General features: G+C 45.8%; 1 protein-coding gene across 1 annotated transcript in view; it reads left to right on the forward strand.

Moving 5' to 3' along the window:
• The window catches only part of LOC109869744 (cadherin EGF LAG seven-pass G-type receptor 3-like), a 66111-nt gene that overhangs the window by 21339 nt on the left and 19889 nt on the right, over positions 1–24883 (forward strand). The window contains exons 4-21 of the mRNA XM_031803927.1: positions 1666–1888; positions 2402–2517; positions 2626–2714; positions 3302–3459; positions 6323–6486; positions 6869–6994; positions 7111–7280; positions 7468–7653; positions 8288–8398; positions 10135–10303; positions 20367–20508; positions 21195–21315; positions 22603–22786; positions 23039–23140; positions 23633–23727; positions 23822–24031; positions 24151–24334; positions 24616–24765. Coding sequence (XP_031659787.1) covers positions 1666–1888; positions 2402–2517; positions 2626–2714; positions 3302–3459; positions 6323–6486; positions 6869–6994; positions 7111–7280; positions 7468–7653; positions 8288–8398; positions 10135–10303; positions 20367–20508; positions 21195–21315; positions 22603–22786; positions 23039–23140; positions 23633–23727; positions 23822–24031; positions 24151–24334; positions 24616–24765 — 2700 coding nt within the window. The remainder of the gene's footprint in view (positions 1–1665; positions 1889–2401; positions 2518–2625; positions 2715–3301; positions 3460–6322; positions 6487–6868; positions 6995–7110; positions 7281–7467; positions 7654–8287; positions 8399–10134; positions 10304–20366; positions 20509–21194; positions 21316–22602; positions 22787–23038; positions 23141–23632; positions 23728–23821; positions 24032–24150; positions 24335–24615; positions 24766–24883) is intronic.

Here is a 24883-nt window from a genome sequence, read left to right on the forward strand (position 1 = left end):
CCACCAAACTTTACAGTTAGCACTATGCATTCAAGCATGTAGCTTTCTCTTGGCATCCACCAAACCCAGATTTGTCCGTCGGACTGCCAGATGGTGAAGCGTGATTCATCACTCCAGAGAATGTGTTTCCACTGCTCCAGGGTCTAATGGTGGCGAGCTTTACACCACTCCAGTTGACGCTTGGCATTGCATATGGTGATATTAGGCTTGTGTGCGGCTGCTCGGCCATGGAAACCAATTTCATGAAGCTCCCAACGAACAGTTCTTGTCCTGACGTTGCTTCCAGAGGCAGTTTGGAACTCTGTAGTGAATGTTGCAACCGAGGACAGTAGAGTGTTACGCGCAACGTGCTTCAGCAATTGGCGGCCCCGTTTTGTGAGCATGTGTGGCCGACCACTTCGAGGCTGAGCCGTTGTTGTTCCAAGACGTTTCCACTTCACAATAACAGCACTTACAGTTAACTGGGGAAGCTCTAACAGGGCAGAAATTTGATTAACTGACTAGTTGGGAAGGTGGCATCCTATGACTGTGCCACGTTGAAAGTCACTGAGCTCTTCAGTAAGTCCATTCTACTGTCAATGTTTGTCTATGGAGATTGCATGGCGGTGTGCTCGATTTTATACACCTATCAGCAACGGGTGTGGCTGAAATAGCCTGAAATAGCCCGTTTCTTTGCAGCAATTCGACCATGAAGCCCTGATTCACGCAGTCCCCTCTGAACAGTTGATGTTGAGATGTGTCTGTTACTTGAACTCTGTGAAGCATTTATTTGGGTTGCAATTTCTGAGGCTGGTAACTCTATTGAACTTATCCTCTGCAGCAGAGATAACTCTGGGTCTTCCTTTCCTGTGCCGGTCCTCATGAGAGCCAGTTTCATTATAGCACTTGATGGTTTTTGCGACTGCACTTGAATAAACTTTCAAAGATCTTGACATTTTCAGTATTGATTGACCTTTTTGTCTTAAAGTAATGATGGACTGTTGCTTCACTTTGCTTATTTGAGCTGTTCTTGCCATAGTATGGACTTGGTCTTTTACCAAATATGTCTATCTTCTGTATATAATCCCTACCTTGTCACAACACAACTGATTGGCTCAAACGCATTAAGAAGTAATTCTACAAATTAATTTCAAGGCACAGCGTAGCCTAGTGGTTAGGCAGCGTAGCCTAGTGGTTAGAGCGTTGGACTAGTAACCGGAAGGTTGCGAGTTCAAACCCCCGAGCTGACATGGTACAAATCTGTCGTTCTGCCCCTGAACAGGCAGTTAACCCACTGTTCCCAGGCCGTCATTGAAAATAAGAATGTGTTCTTAACTGACTTGCCTGGTTAAATAAAGGTAAAATAAAATAAAAAAAATTGAAATGCATTCCAGGTGACTACCTCATGAAGCTGGTTGAGAGAATGCCAAGAGTGTGCAAAGCTGTCATCAAGGCAAAGGGTGGCTACTTTGAAGAATCTCAAATATAAAATATATTTTGATTTGCATAACTTTTTGGGCTACATGATTCCATATGTGTTATTTCATAGTTTTGATGTCTTCACTATTATTCTACAATGTAGAAAATCATTAAAAACATTAAAAAACATGAATGAGTAGGTGTGTCCAAACTTTGGACTGGTACTGTATGTGTACAGTAACATGCTGCATCCCCTCTCCTTCCCAGGTGAACGGTGTGAGTGGGACAGGCGTCAGGGCCGCTGTGTCCCGGGTGTGTGTAGGAATGGGGGGACGTGCAGGGAGCTGTCTGGAGGGGGGTTCCGCTGTGAGTGCCCTGCAGGAGGATATGAGCGGCCCTACTGTGCTGTCACTGCACGCTCCTTCCCCCCCAAATCCTTTATCATGTTCCGAGGCCTCCGCCAGAGATTCCACCTCTCCATTTCTCTCACGTGAGTACTGACATTCTTTCTCTCTCTCTCTCTCTCGCTCTCTCTTTCAATCTTTCTTTTTAGACCCTTTCTCAATTCCCTGCTCTTTCTTTCATGTGTCATGTTATTTATTTTTTATATTTTACCCTCTATCCTGTTCTCGTTGTCCCCTCCCCCACTTCTAGAGGCCCAACTTGGGACCTGGTGTGGCCCCTTGCTGTGTTCTGATTGGTCAGACGTGATTGCTATTGTGAAGTGGTCACAAATGTGATCTCAGGTCTAACTAAATCCCATGACTCAGAGGTACATTAGCTTTAAGACACATGACGTGATCCGTCTCAGCCTCTCTCAGCAGGCATAGCTCTTTTATTTATTATATACCACAATGTCCTATATACTCATGTACACTTGCATTAGAGATTTGCGGTGAACCCTACAGCTTATCCTGTACTATGTACAGAGCATCTCCTGTACCGTGTGTGTGATGGTGGGGTTACTCACAGCTCCCTAACATGGTTGTGGGTTGTGTTACAGTTTTGCCACTCTGGAGAACAGTGGCCTCCTCTTCTACAATGGACGCTTCAATGAGAAACACGACTTCCTGGCTCTGGAGATCCTAGAGGGTCAGGTGGTGCTCAAGTACTCCACAGGTATGTGTCTATCTGTATATGTATGTGTATGGCTTTGTGGGTGTGCCCCGATACAATGGTAGGCGAAACCTTGGTTTTGAGTGTGACCTCTGATCTGTCTGTCCCCAGGTGAATTGTCCACTCAGGTGAGCCCCTTTCTACCTGGGGGCGTGACCGATGGAAACTGGCACACTGTCCACATCCACTACTACAACAAGGTGAGTCCCTGTGTGTGTGTGTGTGTGTGTGTGTGTGTGTAACCCGTAATATCTGCACATACCATGCATTTGTTAGAATTTTCTCGCCTTCTACATTTTTCTCAGCCCTCGCACAGTGTGAGTACGGTATGGCTGTGTGTACAGGTTTGTCTTTCACTCTCTGTGAGTGTGGCTGTGTGTACAGGTTTGTCTTTCACTCTCTGTGAGTGTGGCTGTGTGTACAGGTTTGTCTTTCACTCTCTGTGAGTGTGGCTGTGTGTACAGGTTTGTCTTTCACTCTCTGTAAGTGTGGCTGTGTGTACAGGTTTGTCTTTCACTCTCTGTGAGTGTGGCTGTGAGTTCCCCTGCCCTCTTAGCCCATTTGCAGTGTCAGTGTTTATTTCTATGTCACATATTCTTCCCTCTCTCTGATAGTCCACTGTGTGTGTACTGCATTTTACTCTCTGTCTTTGTAGCAGCACAAGCAGCAAGAGTACAGCAAGATGTTTTGGTGTATTCTGTGTGTTCTGTGTGTGTACTGTGTGTGTACTGTTTGTATGTGTGCGTGTGTGTGTGTTAAATTTGACTGTTCCTGTTGTCTGCCCCAGCCCAAGCGCAGTGTGAGTGGGGAGGCCCAGGGTCCATCTGATGAGAAGGTGGCAGTGGTCAGCATGGACGACTGTGACACAGCAGTGTCGCTACGCTTCGGAACGCAGCTCGGCAACTACAGCTGTGCTGCTCAGGGCAAACAGACCAGCTCCAAGAAGTAAGTCTCTCCATCTCTCTATCTCACACACACAGACACAGACACACACACACGTGCACGTCATGTGCAAGTCAGTGTCAGAGTTAAACCCTCAGCATTACCACTTAAGCCTGGTAATGCTGTCTGGACTTGACAAGTCACTCACCACTGCTGTGCTCTGTAAGCGCTCAGGAAATTACAAGGGCAACATCTAATAGTGTTGTGCTCCTCTCTTCCATCCTCCTTCTCCCTCTATCCCTCTGCCTTCTCTCCCTCTGCCTTCTCTCTCTATCCCTCTGCCTTCTCTATCTATCCCTCTGCCTTCTCTATCTATCCCTCTGCCTTCTCTCTCTATCCCTCTGCCTTCTCTCTCTATCCCTCTGCCTTCTCTATCTATCCCTCTGCCTTCTCTCCCTCTGCCTTCTCTCTCTATCCCTCTGCCTTCTCTCTCTATACCTCTGCCTTCTCTCTCTATACCTCTGCCTTCTCTCTCTATCCCTCTGCCTTCTCTCTCTATACCTCTGCCTTCTCTCTCTATCCCTCTGCCTTCTCTCCCTCTGCCTTCTCTCTCTATCCCTCTGCCTTCTCTCTCTATACCTCTGCCTTCTCTCCCTCTGCCTTCTCTCCCTCTGCCTTCTCTCCCTCTGCCTTCTCTCTCTATCCCTCTGCCTTCTCTCTCTATACCTCTGCCTTCTCTCTCTATACCTCTGACTTCTCTCTCTATCCCTCTGCCTTCTCTCTCTATCCCTCTGCCTTCTCTCCCTCTGCCTTCTCTCTCTATACCTCTGCCTTCTCTCTCTATCCCTCTGCCTTCTCTCTCTATCCCTCTGCCTTCTCTATCTATCCCTCTGCCTTCTCTCCCTCTGCCTTCTCTCTCTATCCCTCTGCCTTCTCTCTCTATCCCTCTGCCTTCTCTATCTATCCCTCTGCCTTCTCTCCCTCTGCCTTCTCTCTCTATCCCTCTGCCTTCTCTCTCTATACCTCTGCCTTCTCTCTCTATACCTCTGCCTTCTCTCTCTATCCCTCTGCCTTCTCTCTCTATACCTCTGCCTTCTCTATCTATCCCTCTGCCTTCTCTCCCTCTGCCTTCTCTCTCTATCCCTCTGCCTTCTCTCTCTATACCTCTGCCTTCTCTCCCTCTGCCTTCTCTCTCTATCCCTCTGCCTTCTCTCTCTATACCTCTGCCTTCTCTCTCTATACCTCTGACTTCTCTCTCTATCCCTCTGCCTTCTCTCTCTATCCCTCTGCCTTCTCTCCCTCTGCCTTCTCTCTCTATACCTCTGCCTTCTCTCTCTATCCCTCTGCCTTCTCTCCCTCTGCCTTCTCTCTCTATATCTCTGCCTTCTCTCCCTCTGCCTTCTCTCTCTATCCCTCTGCCTTCTCTCTCTATCCCTCTGCCTTCTCTCCCTCTGCCTTCTCTCTCTATCCCTCTGCCTTCTCTCTCTATACCTCTGCCTTCTCTCCCTCTGCCTTCTCTCCCTCTGCCTTCTCTCTCTATACCTCTGCCTTCTCTCTCTATCCCTCTGCCTTCTCTCTCTATCCCTCTGCCTTCTCTCCCTCTGCCTTCTCTCCCTCTGCCTTCTCTCTCTATCCCTCTGCCTTCTCTCTCTATACCTCTGCCTTCTCTCCCTCTGCCTTCCCTCTCTATACCTCTGCCTTCTCTCCCTCTGCCTTCTCTCCCTCTGCCTTCTCTCTCTATCCCTCTGCCTTCTCTCTCTATACCTCTGCCTTCTCTCCCTCTGCCTTCTCTCTCTATCCCTCTGCCTTCTCTATCTATCCCTCTGCCTTCTCTCCCTCTGCCTTCTCTCTCTATCCCTCTGCCTTCTCTCTCTATCCCTCTGCCTTCTCTCTCTATCCCTCTGCCTTCTCTCCCTCTGCCTTCTCTCTCTATCCCTCTGCCTTCTCTCTCTATACCTCTGCCTTCTCTCTCTATACCTCTGCCTTCTCTCTCTATACCTCTGACTTCTCTCTCTATCCCTCTGCCTTCTCTCTCTATCCATCTGCCTTCTCTCCCTCTGCCTTCTCTCTCTATACCTCTGCCTTCTCTCTCTATCCCTCTGCCTTCTCTCTCTATCCCTCTGCCTTCTCTCTCTATATCTCTGCCTTCTCTCCCTCTGCCTTCTCTCTCTATCCCTCTGCCTTCTCTCTCTATCCCTATGCCTTCTCTCCCTCTGCCTTCTCTCTCTATCCCTCTGCCTTCTCTCTCTATACCTCTGCCTTCTCTCCCTCTCCCTTCTCTCCCTCTGCCTTCTCTCTCTATACCTCTGCCTTCTCTCTCTATCCCTCTGCCTTCTCTCCCTCTGCCTTCTCTCTCTATCCCTCTGCCTTCTCTATACCTCTGCCTTCTCTCCCTCTGCCTTCTCTCTCTATACCTCTGCCTTCTCTCCCTCTGCCTTCTCTCCCTCTGCCTTCTCTCCCTCTGCCTTCTCTCTCTATCCCTCTGCCTTCTCTCTCTATACCTCTGCCTTCTCTCCCTCTGCCTTCTCTCTCTATACCTCTGCCTTCTCTCCCTCTGCCTTCTCTCTCTATACCTCTGCCTTCTCTCTCTATCCCTCTGCCTTCTCTCTCTATACCTCTGCCTTCTCTCTCTATACCTCTGCCTTCTCTCTCTATCCCTCTGCCTTCTCTCTCTATCCCTCTGCCTTCTCTCTCTATCCCTCTGCCTTCTCTCTCTATCCCTCTGCCTTCTCTCTCTATCCCTCTGCCTTCTCTCTCTATCCCTCTGCCTTCTCTCCCTCTACCTTCTCTCTCTATCCCTCTGCCTTCTCTCTCTATCCCTCTGCCTTCTCTATCTATCCCTCTGCCTTCTCTATCTATCCCTCTGCCTTCTCTCTCTATCCCTCACCCTTCTCTCTCTCTCTCCCTCTCTCTCCGCCCTTCTCAGATCTCTGGATCTCACCGGTCCCTTGTTTTTAGGCGGAGTGCCCAACATGCCTGATCATTTCCCGTTTCACACCCGGGAGTTTATTGGCTGTATGAAAGACCTCCACATCGACAACAGACCTTTGGACCTGGCGGGATACATCTCTAACAATGGAACCCTACCTGGTCTGTATAGCATACTCACAGATACATGTGGAAACTCAGATACTTTACTGGGGGTAAAAATCCAGTTGGAACTTCCACTCACTCACCAGCAAAATATGGTGATGAGAGGAGGTACAGTGGCCAGCAGATGGAGAAGATGGAGCGAGATGAAACTGGGCTGACGTTCTACACATTTTCTCATCGATGAAAAGTTCAATCTCAATGCAGTTTTCTGTTCCCAAAAGGATAATATTCTGTGAACACAGTGCACAAGTTTTGTAGACTTGATACAAAGCGTCTTTAGCTGTCTGTGTTTGTGTTGTCAATAGAAACCACTAACCGCTAAGTTGATTGAGTTTGATTGAGTTAACACAGATGTGATGATTTTCTCTTGTTCTGATAGGATGTAGTGCCAAGCTGCCCTTCTGTAACTCCGACCCATGTCAGAACGGTGGAACGTGTCGTGTCAGCTGGGAGACCTTCTCATGTGACTGCCCCCTAGGGTTTGGAGGGAAGGACTGCAGCCATGGTAAGCACTGACATACCTGTCCAGTAAACATAGGCTTTTCTCCTTTATTAACAGACGTATACACACACCTCATACTAACCTCACTGACCATACCTCTTCTCCTTGCCACCCTACAGTGATGCCCCACCCACATCGTTTCCTGGGAAACAGTGCCCTCTGGTGGGACCTGAAGAATGACGTGACAATCTCCACACCTTGGTACCTGGGGCTGGTGTTTAGGACGCGGGCCAGGGAGGGCACTCTGCTGCAGGCACAGGCCGGACAGTACACCAGCCTGGTCTTCCAGGTCTGTACACACATACATATACACTTACCTGTGCTACCTAACCTGCACTAGTTGATCTGTGTCTACATGTCCGTCTGTCTTTGGAAATGTGTCCGTTTATGTTGGAGTAATAGCAACCTACAGGGGGACTCCAAATCATATTTGTGTGGATTACTCTGTGGATTATTCACACGTGTCTCTGTTGCAGCTGGTGAGTGGTCAGCTGGTGTTCTCGGTGACCAAGGGGTCGACGCTGCCGGTGCGTCTGCGTCTGGACCAGGTGCAGGTGAGCGACGGGCGTTGGCACGACCTGCAGCTGGAGCTCCGAGATGTCCGCAGCGGGAGGGAGACGCGCTACGTGGCTACTGTCCGCCTCGACTTTGGCCTCTTCCAGGTGAGAGTCACAAATTGTCCGTACACACTGATTTAAAGTCAGATTTGCGTTTCTTCCCTTAATTGATTAGGTTATAATTGTCGAGGTGTAAACTGATCCTAGATCTGCACCTAAAGGTGACTTTTACCCGTAGAGACACATTAAGGTCGTGTCCAGAATGAACAGTGACACACTAAACCCCCATGTCACTCAGCAGTGCAGACGTCTCAATGCAAATCATAACCTCTAATTGGCCCTGTAAATCCTGTAGGTTGTTAATCCCAATATCCAATCCTAAAGCCAGTATAATGTCTGCCCACTGCTGGTGTTAAAACCTGTGTTTGTAAAAATTCACTCCAGCCATGTAGCACCACACACTGTCTTGTTATGCTCTTTCATTGTCTCTCCTGTATCCTCCTTGTTCACTTGCTTTCATTGAAATATGTTTGTCTCTCACTCTTTCTCTCCCTAAACCTGTCTAACCCTTTCTATCTATTCTGTTCTGTTATTTCACATATTCACTCTTCCCCCTCTCTTTCTCTAACTCCATCTATTTGAATGCACTGAAGTCATTCTGAATAACAGCGTCCGTTAACTGGCTAAATCTTTAAGTGTAATCTATTTAGTCTCTCTATTTCTTCCCACTCTCTCTCAGGGCACAGTGATAGTGGGGAATGAGATTCATGGGCTGAAAGTGAAACACCTCCATGTGGGAGGAGTCCTGGGCTTGGGGGAGGTGCAGAACGGGATACGGGGCTGCATCCAGGTAAGGGTTCCATCACAATGGCAACTGTATCTTAACCGATGCCCATAATTCTTTCTGGGACTCTTATAGACTTTGTGTGTTAACATGTACAGTCGTGGCCAAAAGTTTTGAGAATGACACAAATATTAATTTTCACTAAGTCTGCTGCCTCAGTTTGTATGATGGCAATTTGCATATACTCCAGAATGTTATGAAGAGTGATCAGATGAATTGCAATTAATTGCAAAGTCCCCTTTTTGCCATGCAAATGAACTGAATCCCCCAAAAACATTTCCACTGCATTTCAGCACTGCCACAAAAGAACCAGCTGATTCTCTCGTTAGGTAATATGCACATGTAGGTTGGGGTAGGTGTGAATGTTGACGAGGACAAGGCTGGAGATCTCTCTGTCATGCTGATTGAGTTTGAATAACAGACTGGAAGCTTCAAAAGGAGGGTGGTGCTTGGAATCATTGTTCTTCCTCTGCCAATCATGGTTACCTGCAAGGAAACACGTGCCGTCATCATTGGTTGCACAAAAAGGGCTTCACAGGCAAGGATATTGCTGCCAGTAAGATTGCACCTAAATCAACCATTTATCGGATCATCAAGAACTTCAAGGAGAGCGGTTCAATTGTTGTGAAGAAGGCTTCAGGGCGCCCAAGAAAGTCCAGCAAGGGCCAGGACCATCTTCTAAAGTTGATTCAGCTGTGGGATCGGGGCACCACCAGTACAGAGCTTGCTTATGAATGGCAGCAGGCAGGTGTGAGTGCATCTGCACTCACAGTGAGGCGAAGACTTTTGGAGGATGGTCTGGTGTCAAGAAGGGCAGCAAAGAAGCCAATTCTCTCCAGGAAAAACATCAGGGATAGACTGATATTCTGCAAAAGGTACAGGGATTGGACTGCTGAGGACTGGGGTAAAGTCATTTTCTCTGATGAATCCCCTTTCCGATTGTTTGGGGCATCCGGTTAAAAGCTTGTCCGGAGAAGACAAGGTGAGCGCTACCATCAGTCCTGTGTCATGCCAACAGTAAAGCATCCTGTGACCATTCATGTGTGGGGTTGCTTCTCAGCTAAGGGAGTGGACTCACTCACAATTTTTCCTAAGAACACAGCCATGAATAAAGAATGGTACCAACACATCCTCCGAGAGCAACTTCTCCAAACCATCCAGGAACAGTTTGGTGACAAACAATGCCTTTTCCAGCATGATGGAGCACCTTGCCATAAGGCAAAAGTGATAACTAAGTAGCTCGGGGAACAAAACATCGATATTTTGGGTCCATGGCCAGGAAACTCACCAGACCTTAATCCCATTGAGAACTTGTAGTCAATCCTCAAGAGGCGGGTGGACAAACAAAACCCCACAAATTCTGACAAACTCCAAGCATTGATTATGCAAGAATGGGCTGCCATCAGTCAGGATGTGGCCCAGAAGTTAATTGATAGCATGCCAGGGCGGATTGCAGAGGTCTTGAAAAAGAAGGGTCAACACTGCAAATATGAACTCTTTGCATCAACTTCATGTAATTGTCAATAAAATCCTTTGACACTTATTAAATTCTTGTAATTATACTTCAGTATTCCATAGTAACATCTGACAAAAATATCTAAAGACACTGAAATAGCAAACTTTGTGGAAATTAATATTTGTGTCATTCTCAAAACTTTTGGCCACGGCTTTATGCTATGTATGGTATATTGGTCTATGTTCTTATGAGACTGTATTTGACACCTATTTTGTCTATGTTTTAGGGGGTTCGTTTGGGGGTGAGACCAGATGCCATGCCCCTGCCCCGCCCCTCCAGGGCTGTCAAAGTGGAGACGGGCTGTAACGTTGGCAACCCCTGTGTCTCTTCCCCCTGCCCGCCCCACAGCCGCTGTTGTGACAATTGGGAACGCCACACCTGTCTGTGCGAACCAGGTAAGATACTACAAGAGAGAGAATATGTGTTTGTGAGTCAGCAAATGCGTGTGTGTGTGTATATGTGCAGGCATTTAGCATTTGCAAAAAGACCTATGTTTATTTCTCTGTTGGCAAATGATACAAAACTATCAGGTGAGGTGACTATAAAGAGAAAGAAAGTTTGAGAGGTGTGATGAAGAAAGAGTGAAAAAAGAAGGAGGAAGCGGTGAGCACCGCGGGGGGAGGAGAGGAAATACAGAGGCTGACATGCCTTCAGCACCATCTACAACAAACACCTCTCCCTATTAGCATAGTGTAGCAGCGCTTCATTACCACGGTGTTGGCTTTCATCAGCACAATGAGCATTATAGTACATACGGAGCTGTCCAATGAGCGTCAGGAGGAGACCAATCAAAGTTTCATAACGCCACTCGGAAGTGCTCTGAATAATTCCCTCTCATCTTTGGCTGTGAGTACTTCAGTGCTGAATTAGCTTAAGGGCTTTCTCACGCACGAGAGAGTTACAGCTCTGTTCACACACTATATACTATACAGGCACACATACTGTACATACACATAGGGCACCGCACGACAGGGCACTGACATGAGGACATCTGCTGTCAGCGTGGTGCTGTGTTTGTTTGTGTTCGCCTGCTTGCTTTTTAGCATGCATAGGATAATTAGCTGCAATGAAAATGAAATAGGGTTAGTTCTGATAGATTGCAGTTGAATCAGCCCAGAGCTCGCAGTCGGTGTTCCAATTCATCACAAAAGTGATCGATGGGGTTAAGGTCAGGGCTCTGTGCAGGCCAGTCAAGTTCTTCCACACCGATATCAACAAACCATTTCTGTATGGACCTTGCTTTATGACGGGGGCATTGTCATGCTGAAACAGGAAAGGGCCTTCCCCAAACTGTTGCCAAATATTTGGAAGCATAGAATTGTCTAGAAGATTTCCCTCCACTGGAATTAAGGGGTCTAGCCCGAACCATGAAAAACAGCCCCAGACCATTATTCCTCCTCCACCAAACTTTACAGTTGGCATTCGGGCAGGTAGCATTCTCCTGGCATGTGCCAAACCCAGATTAATCCGTCACTGCCAGATGGTGAGGTGTGATTCATCACTCCAGAGAACGCGTTTCCACTGCTCCAGAGTCCAATAGCGGTGAGCTTTACACCACTCCAACCGACGCTTGGCATTGCGCATGGTGATCTTACGCTTGTGTGCGGCTGCTCTGACATGGAAACCCATTTCGTGACGAACAGTTTTTGTGCTGACATTGCTTCCAGAAACAGATTGGAACTCAGTAGTGAGTGTTGGACAGGCAGTTTTTAAAGGCTACACGTTTCAGCACTCGGCGGTCCCGTTCTGTGAGCTTGTGTGGCCTACCACTTTGCGGCTGAGCCGTTGTTGCTCCAAGACGTTTCCACTTCACAATAACAGCACTTACAGTTGACATGGGCAGCTCTAGCATGGCAGAAATTTGACGAATTGACTTGTTGGAAAGGTGGCATCCTGTGACTGTTCCACGTTGAAAGTCACTGAGCTCTTCAGTAAGGCCATTCTACTGCTAATGTTTGCCTATTGAGATTTTATGATTGTGTGCTCGATTCTACACACCTTGTGGCTGAAATAGCCGAATCCACTAATTTGAATGGGTGTCCACATACTTTTGTATATATAATGTATGTTAATTTGATCAAGGATGGTGTCATTGTGTGCATTTGTATGCAGTCAAGGCCAACATCTCTGTCTTTGTCAGTTTCCATGGTGAGGGCTATTATGTGTAGGAATCTATAGTGACAGATATCCTTATATTGTGAATGCAAGGACACATTTAATAGGTGCAGGATCCTTTGTGAGGGACTTTTGTAAGAGCTGTTCACAGAAAGAGGTTCACAGCACTCACCTGGTTCTATAGGGAGTTTTCAACTCTGAAGCTTTGTTTCTTCTGATGAAAACGGTGTTTGTGAGAAGAGCTCTAGGAGGCTGTAGTTTTATATGGATTTCTTTGATACACAAATATCATGTGTGTGGACAGTAGGGCTCTATGGTGTTATGCATAGGTTTTTCTAGTGACTGAGGGTTATGTTAAAGTACTTTGTTTTTAATAAAAGGCCATTTCCTATTGAGCCAACATTTGCAGCATTTACCATGAATTGGATCTCCACAAACACATTGCCTTTAAAAGCCGCAATTCCAAGAACCTACGATAGGATTGAATAGCGGCCTATGTATCTTGTGTGAACAGCTCTATGCTAAAAGTGTTTTTTTTGTGTGTAGTATGTATTAATGCACATACAGTTGAAGTTGGAAGTTTACATACACCTTTGCCAAATACATTTAAACTCTGTTTTTCATAATTCCTGACATTTAATCCTAGTAAAAATTCTCTCTCTTCGGTCAGTAAGGATCACCACTTCATTTTAAGAATGTGAAATGCCAGAATAATAGTAGAGAGAGTGATATAGTTCAGCTTTAATTTCTTTCATTACATTCCCAGTGGGTCAGAGGTTTACATACACTCAATTAGTATTTGGTAGCATTGCCTTTAGATTTTGTAACTTAGGTCAAACGTTTTGGGAAGCCTTCCACAAGCTTGGGTGAATTCTGGGTGAATTTTGGCCCATTCCTCCTGACAGAGCTGGTGTAACCGAGTCAAGTTTGTAGGCCTCCTTGCTCACACACGCTTTTTCAATTCTTCCCACAAATTTTCTATAGGATTGAGGTCAGGGCTTTGTGATGGCCACTCCAATACCTTGACTTTGTTGTCCTTAAGCCACTTTGCCACAACTGGAAGTATGCCTGGGGTCATTGTCCATTTAGAAGACCCATTTGCAACCCAGCTTTAACTTCCTGACTGATGTCTTGATGTTGCTTCAATATATCCACATAATTTTCTTTCCTCATGATACCATCTATTTTGTGAAGTGCACCAGTTCCACCTGCTTCAAAGAACCTCCACAACATGATGCTGCCACCCCCGTGCTTCACTGTTGGGATGGTGTTCTTCGGCTTGCAAGCCTCCCCCTTTTTCCTCCAAACATAACGATGGCCATTATGGCCAAACAGTTCTATTTTTGTTTCATCAGACCAGAGGACATTTCTCCAAAAAGTACTATCTTTGTCCCTATGTACAGTTGCAAACCTTAGTCTGGCTTTTTTAATGGTGGTTTTGGAGCAGTGGCTTCTTCCTTGCTGAGCGTCCTTTCAGGTTATGTCGATATAGGACTTGTTGTACTGTGGATATAGATACTTTTGTACCTGTTTCCTCCAGCATCTTCACAAGGTCATTTGCTGTCGTTCTGGGATTGATTTTCACTTTTCGCACTGAATTACGTTAATCGCTAGGAGACAGAATGACAGAGCGTCTCCTTCCAGAGCGGTATGACGGCTGCGTGGTCCCATGGTGTTTATACTTGTGTACTATTGTTTGTACAGATGAATGTGGTACCTTTCAGGCTTTTGGAAATTGCTCCCAAGGATGAACTAGACTTGTGGAGGTCTACAGTTTGTTTTCTGAGGTCTTGGCTGATTTCTTTAAATTTTCCCATGACGTCAAGCAAAGAAGCAAGGTAGGCCTTGAAATACATCCACAGGTACATCTCCAATTGACTCAAATGATGTCAATTAGCCTATCAGAAGCTTCTAAAGCCATGGCATCATTTTCTGGAATTTTCCACGCTGTTTAAAGGCACAGTCAACTTAGTGTTTGTAAACTTCTGACCCACTGGAATTGTAATTATAAGTGAAATAATCTGTCTGTAAACAATTGTTGGAAAAATTACTTGTGTCATGCACAAAGTAGATACCCTAACTGACTTGCCAAAAGTATAGTTTGTTTACAAGACATTTGTGAGGTGGTTGAAAAACGAGTTTTAATAACTCCAACCTAAGTGTATGTAAACTTACAACTTGCATTTGTTTTAGGTTTCAATGGAGAGTTTTTTTTATTGGTAGTGGCTCCTAATCCGTGACCAGAACTTTTATTTCTGAAGCTCTGTATCTTGAGTTTGCAAATTCTCTGGGAAATTGGAACTTCACTCATTTTCTCATGCCAAAACCGGATTAGATACATACCGGTAGTTAAATCAGAGTTAAATGCCTAAAAGATTATATTCGCAATGTCACTAAAGAAAAAACAAACAACCAAAATAGCAATAGCCACTACAATGTTGAAACATGATTTTGTCATAAGTTCAGTAACATTTGCTTGATTTTGCAGACCCACAACATCGCGGTGTATCGACATTAGCATGCTAGCGACGCTAGTCAGCATGCTACATGATAATCAGCTTGCGTTAGCTAGCTAGCGTTAGCTTCTTAGCTAGCCAGCTCTTGTAGGTGTAAACAGATGCAACTCTGCTGGCTATCTGGCTAGCTAGATGACCAGTGAGGGCAATTCAAGACTTTAATTTAGAAGTACCATCATGCAGAAATGGCAAAGAAAATACTGGTTGATGAGCTAACTAAGTCAGCTAGCGTGATAGCTATGACATTTACCAGTGTGCATGCATAAATGCATGACGACACATTGTATCGAAGTCAAGAAGGCATGCAGAATGGACTGCCTCTCTGGAACTGGACTGCCTGGTCTATTTAGCTAGACCAGACTGCTCTCAGTCAGCAGCAGAGGGGTACACAGATGCATAGCTCATACAGTTATATTTTGTTCTAGTCAATAACAATACATGTTGCAAAGTTAATACCTGTATCAAATATATATCACTGCATTCCACAATAGTGCGTAAAATCTCTAGTTGTTTTTTGTCCATAGGAAAGGGGACCCAACATCAAGCTTGTGAAGGGGCAATACACATTATGATAGCTTGTGACAGAGAATGAAAAAACCTGGTGACCTCTAGATGTCCTCCTATACCCAGATCAAATGCACTAGATATTCATCAGTTCTGTGTGATTCTATAGTTATCTTTATTTTTTATACTCAGCAGGTAGGGGCCTACGTACTTCAGATCGTTTGTCTTCATGAATGGTTTCATGTAAGCTTGGTTGCATCCCCCATCTGTTTAGCTAGCACAGACTGGAATACGTTCTGGGATACTTTCGATGGCATTGAGAAGTACACCACATCAGTCACTGGCTTCATCAATAAGTGCATCGATGACGTCATCCCGACAGTGACTGTACGTACATACCCCAACCAGAAGCCATGGATTACAGGCAACATCAGCACTGAGCTAAAGGGTAGAGTTGCCGCTTTCAAGGAGCGGGACTCTAACCCAGACGCTAATAAGAAATCCCGAACGACGAACGACGAACCATCAAACATGGCAAAGCGTCAATACAGGACTGAGATTGAATCGTACTACACCGGCTCCGACCCTCGTCGGATGTGGCATAACTTGCAAACTATTACAGACTACAAAGGGACCACAGCCGCGAGCTGCCCAGTGACATGAGCCTACCAGATGAGCTAAATTACTTCTATGCTCGCTTCTAGGCAAGCAACACTGAAGCATGCATGAGAGCATCAGCTGTTCCGGACGACTGTGTAGGCACGCTCTCCGTAGCCGATGTGAGTTAGACCTTTAAACAGGTCAACATTCACAAGGCCGCAGGGCCAGACGGATTACCAGGACGTGTACTCCGGAACATGCGCTGACCAACTGGCACTGACATTTTCAACCTGTCTATAACACCAACATGTTTCAAACAGACCACCATAGTCCATGTGCTCAAGAACACTAAGGTAACCTGCCTAAATGACTACCGTCCCGTAGCACTCACGTCTGTGGCCATGAAGTACTTTGAAAGGCTGGTCACACATTAACACCATTATCCCAGAAACCCTAGACCCACTCCAATGTGTATACCGCCCCAACAGATCCACAGATGATGCAATCTCTATTGCACCCCACACTGCCCTTTCCCACCTGGATATAAGGAACACCTATTTGAGAATGCTGTTCATTGACTACAGACCAGCGTTCAACACCATAGTGCCCTCAAAGCTTATCACTAAGCTAAGGAACCTGGGACTAAACACATCCCTCTGCAACTGAATCCTGGACTGCCTGACGGGCTGCCCCCAGATGGTAAGAGTAGGTAACAACATATCTACCACGCTGCTCTTCAACACGGGGGCCCATCAGGGGTGCGTGCTCAGTCTCCTCCTCTACTCCCTGTTCACTCATGACTGCATGGCCAGGCATGACTCCAACACCATCATTAAGTTTGCAGACGACACAACAGTGGTAGGTAGACCTGATCACCGACAATGATGAGACAGCCTATAGGGAGGAGGTCAGAGACCTGGCCGTGTGGTGCCAGGATAACGACCTCTCTCTCAATGTGAGCAAGACGAAGGAGATGATCGTGGACTACATGAAAGGGAGGACTGAGCACACCCCATTCTCATCGATGGGGCTGTAGTGGAGCGGGTTGAGAGCTTCAAGTTCCTTGGTATCCACATCACCAACAAACTATCATGGTCCAAACACATCAAGACATTAGTGAAGAGGGCACGACAAAGGCTATTCCCCATAAGGAGACTGAAAATATTTGACATGGGTCCTCAGATCCTCAATGTTCTACAGATGCACCATGGAGAGCATCCTGACTGGTTGCATCACTGGCTGGTATGGCAACTGCTTGGCATCCGACCACAAGGCACTACAGAGGGTAGTGCGTATGGCCCAGTACATCACTGGGGCCAAGCTTCCTGCCATCCAGGACCTCTATACCAGGCGGTGTCAGAGGAAGGCCCTATAAAATTGTCAGACTCCAGCCACCCTAGTCATAGACTGTTTTCTCTGCTACTGCACGGGAAGTGTTACTGGAGCGCCAAGTCTAGGTCCAAAAGGCTTCTTAACAGCTTCTACCCCCAAGCCATAAGACTCTTGAACAGCTCATCAAGTGGCTACCCAGACTATTTGCCCCCCCCCCTTTATTTTATGCTCCTGCAACTCTCTGTTTATTATCTATGCATAGTCACTTTAACTCTACCTACATGTACATATTACCTCAATTACCTCAACTAACCGGTGCCCCCGCACATTGACTCTGTACCAGTACCCCCTGTATATAGCCTCGCTACTGTTATTTTACTGCTGCTCTTTAATTATGTTATTTTTTACTTATTTTTCTTAAAACTGCATTGTTGGTGAAGGGCTTGTAAGTAACCATTTCTCTGTAAGGTGACAAATAAGCGCAAGTGACAAATCAAATTTGATTTGATGTTAGTGTAAGAAGGCAGTTCATACAGCAAAGGATGCAGTATATACATTTCTCCTGGATTGCCATTTATCATTTAGTTAGCCCCACCTTACCCCAGAAATGTGAGTCAGTTTTCTAATCAGTATACAGAGAAAATACATAGATGTATGTGTGCCTAAGAGATCCATAAGTGTTTTCCAAAATGGGTTTATATACAAATCATATACAATAGACATTTTACACCAGTGCAGCAAGCTAGTGGACTCTATATCAAGTACTGTTGAAATCAATTTGATTATTGGGGATATGATGATACCTAGTGGTGATATGGTTGATTTCTCCCTAACCATCATTTTTATCTCCCCCTCACAGTTCTGTTTGTTGTGATCTGGTAGGTCACTAAAAACTGTCTCCACTTCTTTCCTGTTCAAGAACTACGAGCCAAATGTCAGAGGAGTTGTTGACTAAATAGGCAACGTAGTGAGATCTATTTTGTTGTATGCACTTTTTTATGCAATAGCAAGATAATGGCGATGACACATCTAGCTAGATACTTTACAGTTTACAACATGCTCACTCATAGCTATGTGAATTTACGTGTATTGACTATGATTAACTACAGCTAATAAAATATAATTGCAATGAATGAGAGCTGCATCTGTGTATGTGCCGGTGCTTTTGCCTCCCATAGAACAGTCCGTCCTGATTGTAATATTGACAGCACCAGAGGCGGTCTCTATTGTCTTTGACAACACTGGTCCTGCCATGCATGCAAAGCTAGCTAGCATCCTCTTTGATGACAGGTATACATTGCTAGCTAACTTAGCTAGCTCATCAAACAGTATTTTTCTTAGTTTTTTTCTGCACAATGGCACTTATTGGAGGCCTGAATATCATATGAACTCACTGTCCCCACTGGTTATCTAGCTAGCCATGTAGCCAGCAGGGTTGCATCGGTTTCCATTGGACTAGATTAGAGCTTGCTAGCTAGGTAGCTAATGCTGGCTAGCTAGCAAGCTAACACTAGTGTAAAAAATGTATTAAAAAGATATTAACGCAACCATTTCATTTTTTTTTTACATTTCATATAAGAAAATAATTCAATTGAAATACATTCATTTGGCCTTAATCTATGGATTTGACATGACTGGGAATACAGATATGCATCTGTTCGTCTCAGATACTCTACCTTAAAAAAAGGGTAGGGGTGTGGATAAGAAAACCAGTCAGTATGTGCCCACCATTTGCCTCATGCAGCGTGACACATCTCCTTCGAATATAGTTGATCAGGCTGTTGACTCTGGAATGTTGTCCCACTCCTCTTCAATGTCTGTCTGAAGTTGCTGGATATTGGCGGGAACTGGAACACGCTGTTGTACACGTTGATCCAGAGCATCCCAAACATGCTCAACGGGTAACATGTCTGGTGAGTGTACAGGCCATGGAAATACTGGGACATTTGTCAGCTTCAAGGAATTGTGTACAGATCGTTGCGAAATGGGGCTGTGCATTATCATGCTGAAACATGAGGTGATGGCAGTGGATGAATGGCACGGCATTGGGCCTCAGGACCTCGTCACGGTATCTCTGTGCATTCAAATTGCCATTGATAAAATTCAGTTGTGTTTGTTGTCTGTAGCTTATGCCTGCCCATACCATAACCCCACCGCCACCATGGAGCACTCTGTTCACAACGTTGATATCAGCAAACCGCTTGCCCACACAATGCCATACACACTTTTTGGCATCTGCCCATTACAGTTGAGTCCGGGATTAATCCGTGAAGAGCACACTTCTCCGGTGTGTCAGTGGCTATCGAAGGTGAGCATTTGCCCACTGAAGTCGGTTACGATTCCGAACTGCAGTCAGGTCAAGATTCTGGTGAGGACGACGAGCACATCCCTGAGATGTTTCTGACAGTTTGTGCAGAAATTCTTAGGATGTGCAAACCCACAGTTTCATCAGGGTGGCTGGTCTCAGACAATCCTGCAGCTGAAGAAACCAGATGTGGAGGTCCTGGGCTGGTGTGCTTACATGTGGTCTGCGGTTGTGAGGCCAGTTGGACTTACTGCCAAATTCTTATTGTAGAGAAATTAACATTCAATTCTCTGGCAACAGCTCTGGTGGATGTTCCTGCAGTCAGCATGCCAATTGCACGCTCCCTCAAAACTTGAGACATCTGTAGCATTGTGTTGTGTGACAAAAATGCACATTTTAGAGTGGCATTTTATTATCCCCAGCACAAGGTGCACCTGTGTAATGATCATGCTGTTTAATCAGGTTCTTGATATGCCACACCTTACAGCTGGATGGATTATCTTTTATTTCAGCTCATTAAACATGCATGTATATATTTTTAGTATAGAACAGTGAGGGTTAGTTCTAAAAACATTTTATAGCATCGCTAGCATGCTAATGTTGATACACCATAGTCGTGGGTCCATAAAATCAAGCAAATGGTGCTGAACTCATGTTTTGACATTGTAGTGGCTATTGCTGTTTTGGTAGTTTTTTTGCTTAGTGACATTGCGAATATCATATTTTTGCATTTTATTTAACTAGCTATGTGTATCTAAGTCCCAAATTCTCTTGAGATACTGTGAGAATCTGCGCACTCACAGATATGAAGCCTCAGAAATAAAAGATCCAGTCACGGATTAGGAGCCACTCCCTTTTTATATCAAATTGTGCACGTGTTGCAGGTTCCCATGGTAATGCCTGTGTTCGTGTGTTAGGTTCCCATGGTAATGCCTGTGTTCGTGTGTTAGGTTCCCATGGTAATGCCTGTGTTCGTGTGTTAGGTTCCCATGGTAATGCCTGTGTTTGTGTGTTAGGTTCCCATGGTAATGACGGTGTACATGTGTTGTAGGTTCCCATGGTAATGACTGTGTGTGTGTTTTGTAGGTTTCTATGGTAAGGGCTGCATAGAAGCGTGCCAGCTGAACCCGTGTGAGAATGATGCCAAGTGCCACAGGAAGCCCAGCTCATCACACGGATACATCTGTGACTGTGGAGACAACCACTATGGCCAGTACTGTCAGCACAGGTCAGTCTATCAACTTTACATCAACTGTAGATCAGCACAGGTCAGTGTGTCAACTATACATCAACTTTAAATACATTAATATTATGAACATACTGTCCATCTGTGACTATGGAGACAGGTCAGTAAACACTATAACTATACATCAACTTCAGATGACTGAACCCCATCTATATTACTGAGTCCCAAATGTTTGTGTGTGTTTCTAATGTTAGTAACAGTACATCATAGCAGTACCTGAGATTGTCTGTGTGTGTTTCTAATGTTAGTAACAGTACATCATAGCAGTACCTGAGATTGTCTGTGTGTGTTTCTAATGTTAGTAACAGTACATCATAGCAGTACCTGAGATTGGGGTGAGACAGCCGTGTTACAGTGCTCTGCTCTGTCTATCTGTCAATGTGGATTTGTTGTCCTTGTTTTTCAGCAGATCTGCCCTAATCCCCAGGAGAGGATGAGAGGAGACTTAAGTTTCTCTGTGATGATAACACACAGTGTTTATATGTGACCCAGGTGTCACCCCACCCCAATGTGAAATCCCTCCCAGCTTTAGGTCTCACAGATTTGTCACTTCCTAATTTCCCTTTGATCTAGGTACTGTGGCCTATATAGCAGACAGGGACTGAAATTGAGAGAACTACCACTTTTAACGTGTGTGGGTGTGTGTGTGTGCGTGCGTGCCTGTGTAGGATTGACCACCAGTGTCCACGTGGTTGGTGGGGCTCTCCAACATGTGGGCCCTGCCACTGTAACACCAGTAAAGGATTCGACCCCGACTGCAACAAGACCAGTGGCCACTGCCATTGCAAGGTGACCTGCCCCCCACGACACACACACACACACATACAAGCGCGCGCGCAATCACACATATCTGTAGTAAATACTCTTACCGTTATTAAACTCATATCGCAATCCCAGGCACTGATCGCAAACCCAGGCACTGATCCATGCTCTTATATAGCTCAGCATCACCCTTACCTACTGTTTTCTAATCCCTGCTTGTGACCCTAATCCTTCATACTGATCCTAACCTGACACTGCTATCAAACAGGCGTTGTCTTATGAGGCATTATCAGCAGCTTCACCTTGTAATCTGAGCAACCCCATTACCCTTAACACTCTTAATGCCCCGGATCCCCCTTATCCCTCATACCACCCTCCACACTGTGACCCCATCTTAAATCCCGTTTCAAGGACAGTACAGAAGCTCAGTTTTCTCACAGTATAGTATTATAGTATTATATTGAGTATTGTAATTTAAATGTTGAATTGTTCTAAGATGAGATTTAACATACTGGTGTTTCATACCACCCTGCATACCACTGCTGGCTTGCTTCTGAAGCTAAGCAGGCTTGGTCCTGGTCAGTTCCTGGATGGGAGACCAGATGCTGCTGGAAGTGGTGTTGGAGGGCCAGTAGGAGGCACTCTTTCCTCTGGTCTAAAAAAATATCCTAATGCCCCAGGGCAGCCCTGTGTAAGGTGCTGTCTTTTGGATGGGATGTTAAACAGGTGTCCTGACTCTCTGAGGTCATTAAAGATCCCATGGCACTTATCGTAAGAGTAGGGGTGTTAACCCTGGTGTCCTGGCTAAATTCCCAATCTGGCCCTCAAACCATCACGGTCACCTAATAATCCCCAGTTTACAATTGGCTCATTCATCCCCCTCCTCTCCCCTGTAACTATTCCCCAGGTTGTTGCTGCAAATGAGAACGTGTTCTCAGTCAACTTACCTGGTAAAATAACAGATAAAAAAACACATTTCTAAACGCCCACCTGACAATATTGTTTTGTGTTTGTCTGTCCATGTCTCTGTATGTCTCTCTTTTTCTCTCTAAATCCTTCTCTTTTCTGTCAATCTGCCCGCTTTCATCTTCCCCTCTCTCATTTTCATGTTGCTGTGTGCGCATTTGTGTATCTGTCTGTGTGCGTCTATGTACATGTATATGTATGTGACTTTGCTATGTCTGTTCTTTGTGTATTTGGATGTGGTTGTCTTTGGTCTGAATGTCATGTCTACATGTGTATATCTGTTTCTGTTGTGTCTATATCTCTGTATATGTGTGTCTGTCTCTGTGTACCTATCTCTGTGTGTATCAGGAGTTCCACTACCACCTGCTGGGCAGTGACTCCTGCCTGCCCTGTGACTGCTACCCTGTGGGCTCCTTCTCCCGGTCATGTGACCCAGAGAGTGGCCAGTGCCAGTGTCGGGCTGGTGTGATTGGTCGACAGTGCAACATGTGCGACAACCCCTTCGCTGAAGTCACACAGAAGGGCTGCGAAGGTGAGACCGAGGGGATTCCTCTCCTCCTACCTGTGATCTTCTCTTTCTCTTTTCCTCTCATGTCTTCTCTCTCATCTTCTCTGTGCTTCTCTGATTCACTCATTTCCCCTGCTGTAAGACTCTTTCTCTCTCAAAAACATCTCCCCCTTGTCAAACCTCTCTCCTCTCAAACTAGTATGAGATTTTCATTGCCTTCATACACAGGTTTTATTTTGATTCATAGTCTTTCCCCCCTGTTTCTCTCTCTGTTAGTCATCTATGACGGCTGTCCTAAGACCATCACCCTGGGTATCTGGTGGCCCAGGACGAAGTTCAACCTGCCAGCAGCCGTGCCCTGTCCTAAAGGATCCGTGGGTCAGTCCCTCAACACTCTACACTTTCTCTGTAGTTATATGAACCGTCACTCAGTAAAGTCTTTATATTTCCTGAATCTTCCACAGATGGAAAGATGATAACATCTCCCATTAGAAGACTGATCTAATGGATCTATACTGACTATAGGCAGATAAACTCCCCATTCCTTTGATGATAACATCTCCCATTAGAAGACTGATCTAATGGATCTATACTGACTATAGGCAGATAAACTCCCCATTCCTTTGATGATAACATCTCCCATTAGAAGACTGATCTAATGGATCTATACTGACTATAGGCAGATAAACTCCCCATTCCTTTGATGATAACATCTCCCATTAGAAGACTCATGATCTATACTGACTATAGGCACATAAACTCCCCATTCCTTTGAAACCTAGTATCTGTGTTTGATTGTATCCCCTGTGCTGCTTTTTACTGTTGTGGATATATTATACAGGTATTAGTGTCTGTGTCTGTTCTCTCCAGGTGCTGCTATCAGACACTGTGATGTGGAGAGGGGCTGGCTGGAGCCGGATCTCTACAACTGTACCTCTCCTCCCTTTGTGGAGCTCAATGCAGCAGTAAGAATACTCTACTACCCCATTGCTCATACTGGTTGGAACTGTACAATACGGAATGGTGTCTAACATAGTGTGTGTGTGTGTGTGTGCATAGCTGGAGTCGGTTGAGCGGAACGAGACAGAGCTCAGCACCATCATGGAGAAGAAACTGGCCCACCAGCTCCGTGATGTCACAGAGGCCACACCCCGTCTCTATGGCAATGACCTCCAGATTGCCGAGCGGCTACTGTCCCGCCTGTTGACCTTCGAGAGTCTGCAGACGGGCTTCGGCCTGACTGCCACCCAGGACGCACACTTCAACGAGGTGAGGGTTGCCTGGCAACACGCTCGTAAAACCTTTTAGTGGAGTTTGGAAAATGTAGTCACTGTTTTATTAGATTGTGTGTGTAGGAACTGAATCTCCCTCTCCCCCTCCCTCTCCAGAATGTTCTGCAGGGCTGCAGTGCGGTGCTGGGTCCAGGCAGTGCAAGTTTATGGCGGGCCCAGATCCAGGCCCAGGGAGGGGCAGGAGGACTGGCTGATCTGCTGGAACAGTATGCCCAGACCCTGGCCCAGAACATGAAGCTCACCTATCTGAACCCCGTGGCTCTGGTCGCCCCCAACATCGGTGAGCCCCCCCCCCCCTAGTCCTTTTCCTGTGTAAAAGGAAAGAGAGAACCCTGTTCACAGCAGTGCAGGTAGAGATCCAGGGTTGGTTTTAGCAGGAACATACTGTATAAATATCAAAAACAAGTGTAAAAACGACACACTGATGACAGACGACCGACCTTGGCTTTAATACTTGTTTTATTGCTGAGTAGTGAACAACAACATTGTTCATCAGGTTATTTTTGTTATATTGTGTGGTATAACCTGGAGTCATGGACTGTGTGTATGCTCGTGTTTCAGTGATGAACCTGGACCGCGTTGAGAACCACACCCACGTGCGCAGACGTTTCCCTCGCTACCACAGCCCTCTGTTCCGCGGCCAGGCTCTCTGGGACCCCCACACACATGTGGTGTTGCCCCCTGCTGCTCTGGTGCCACAACGACACCAACGTAAGGAGAACACACACATACACCACAGCCACTGAAACACACAAGCACAAATACTGTACACACACACACACACACACACAAGCACATGCGCCTACCTACCTTATGCCACTCCTCTTAC

This window comes from Oncorhynchus kisutch, linkage group LG24 (genome assembly GCF_002021735.2).
Source record: "Oncorhynchus kisutch isolate 150728-3 linkage group LG24, Okis_V2, whole genome shotgun sequence".
Lineage (NCBI taxonomy): Eukaryota > Metazoa > Chordata > Actinopteri > Salmoniformes > Salmonidae > Oncorhynchus > Oncorhynchus kisutch.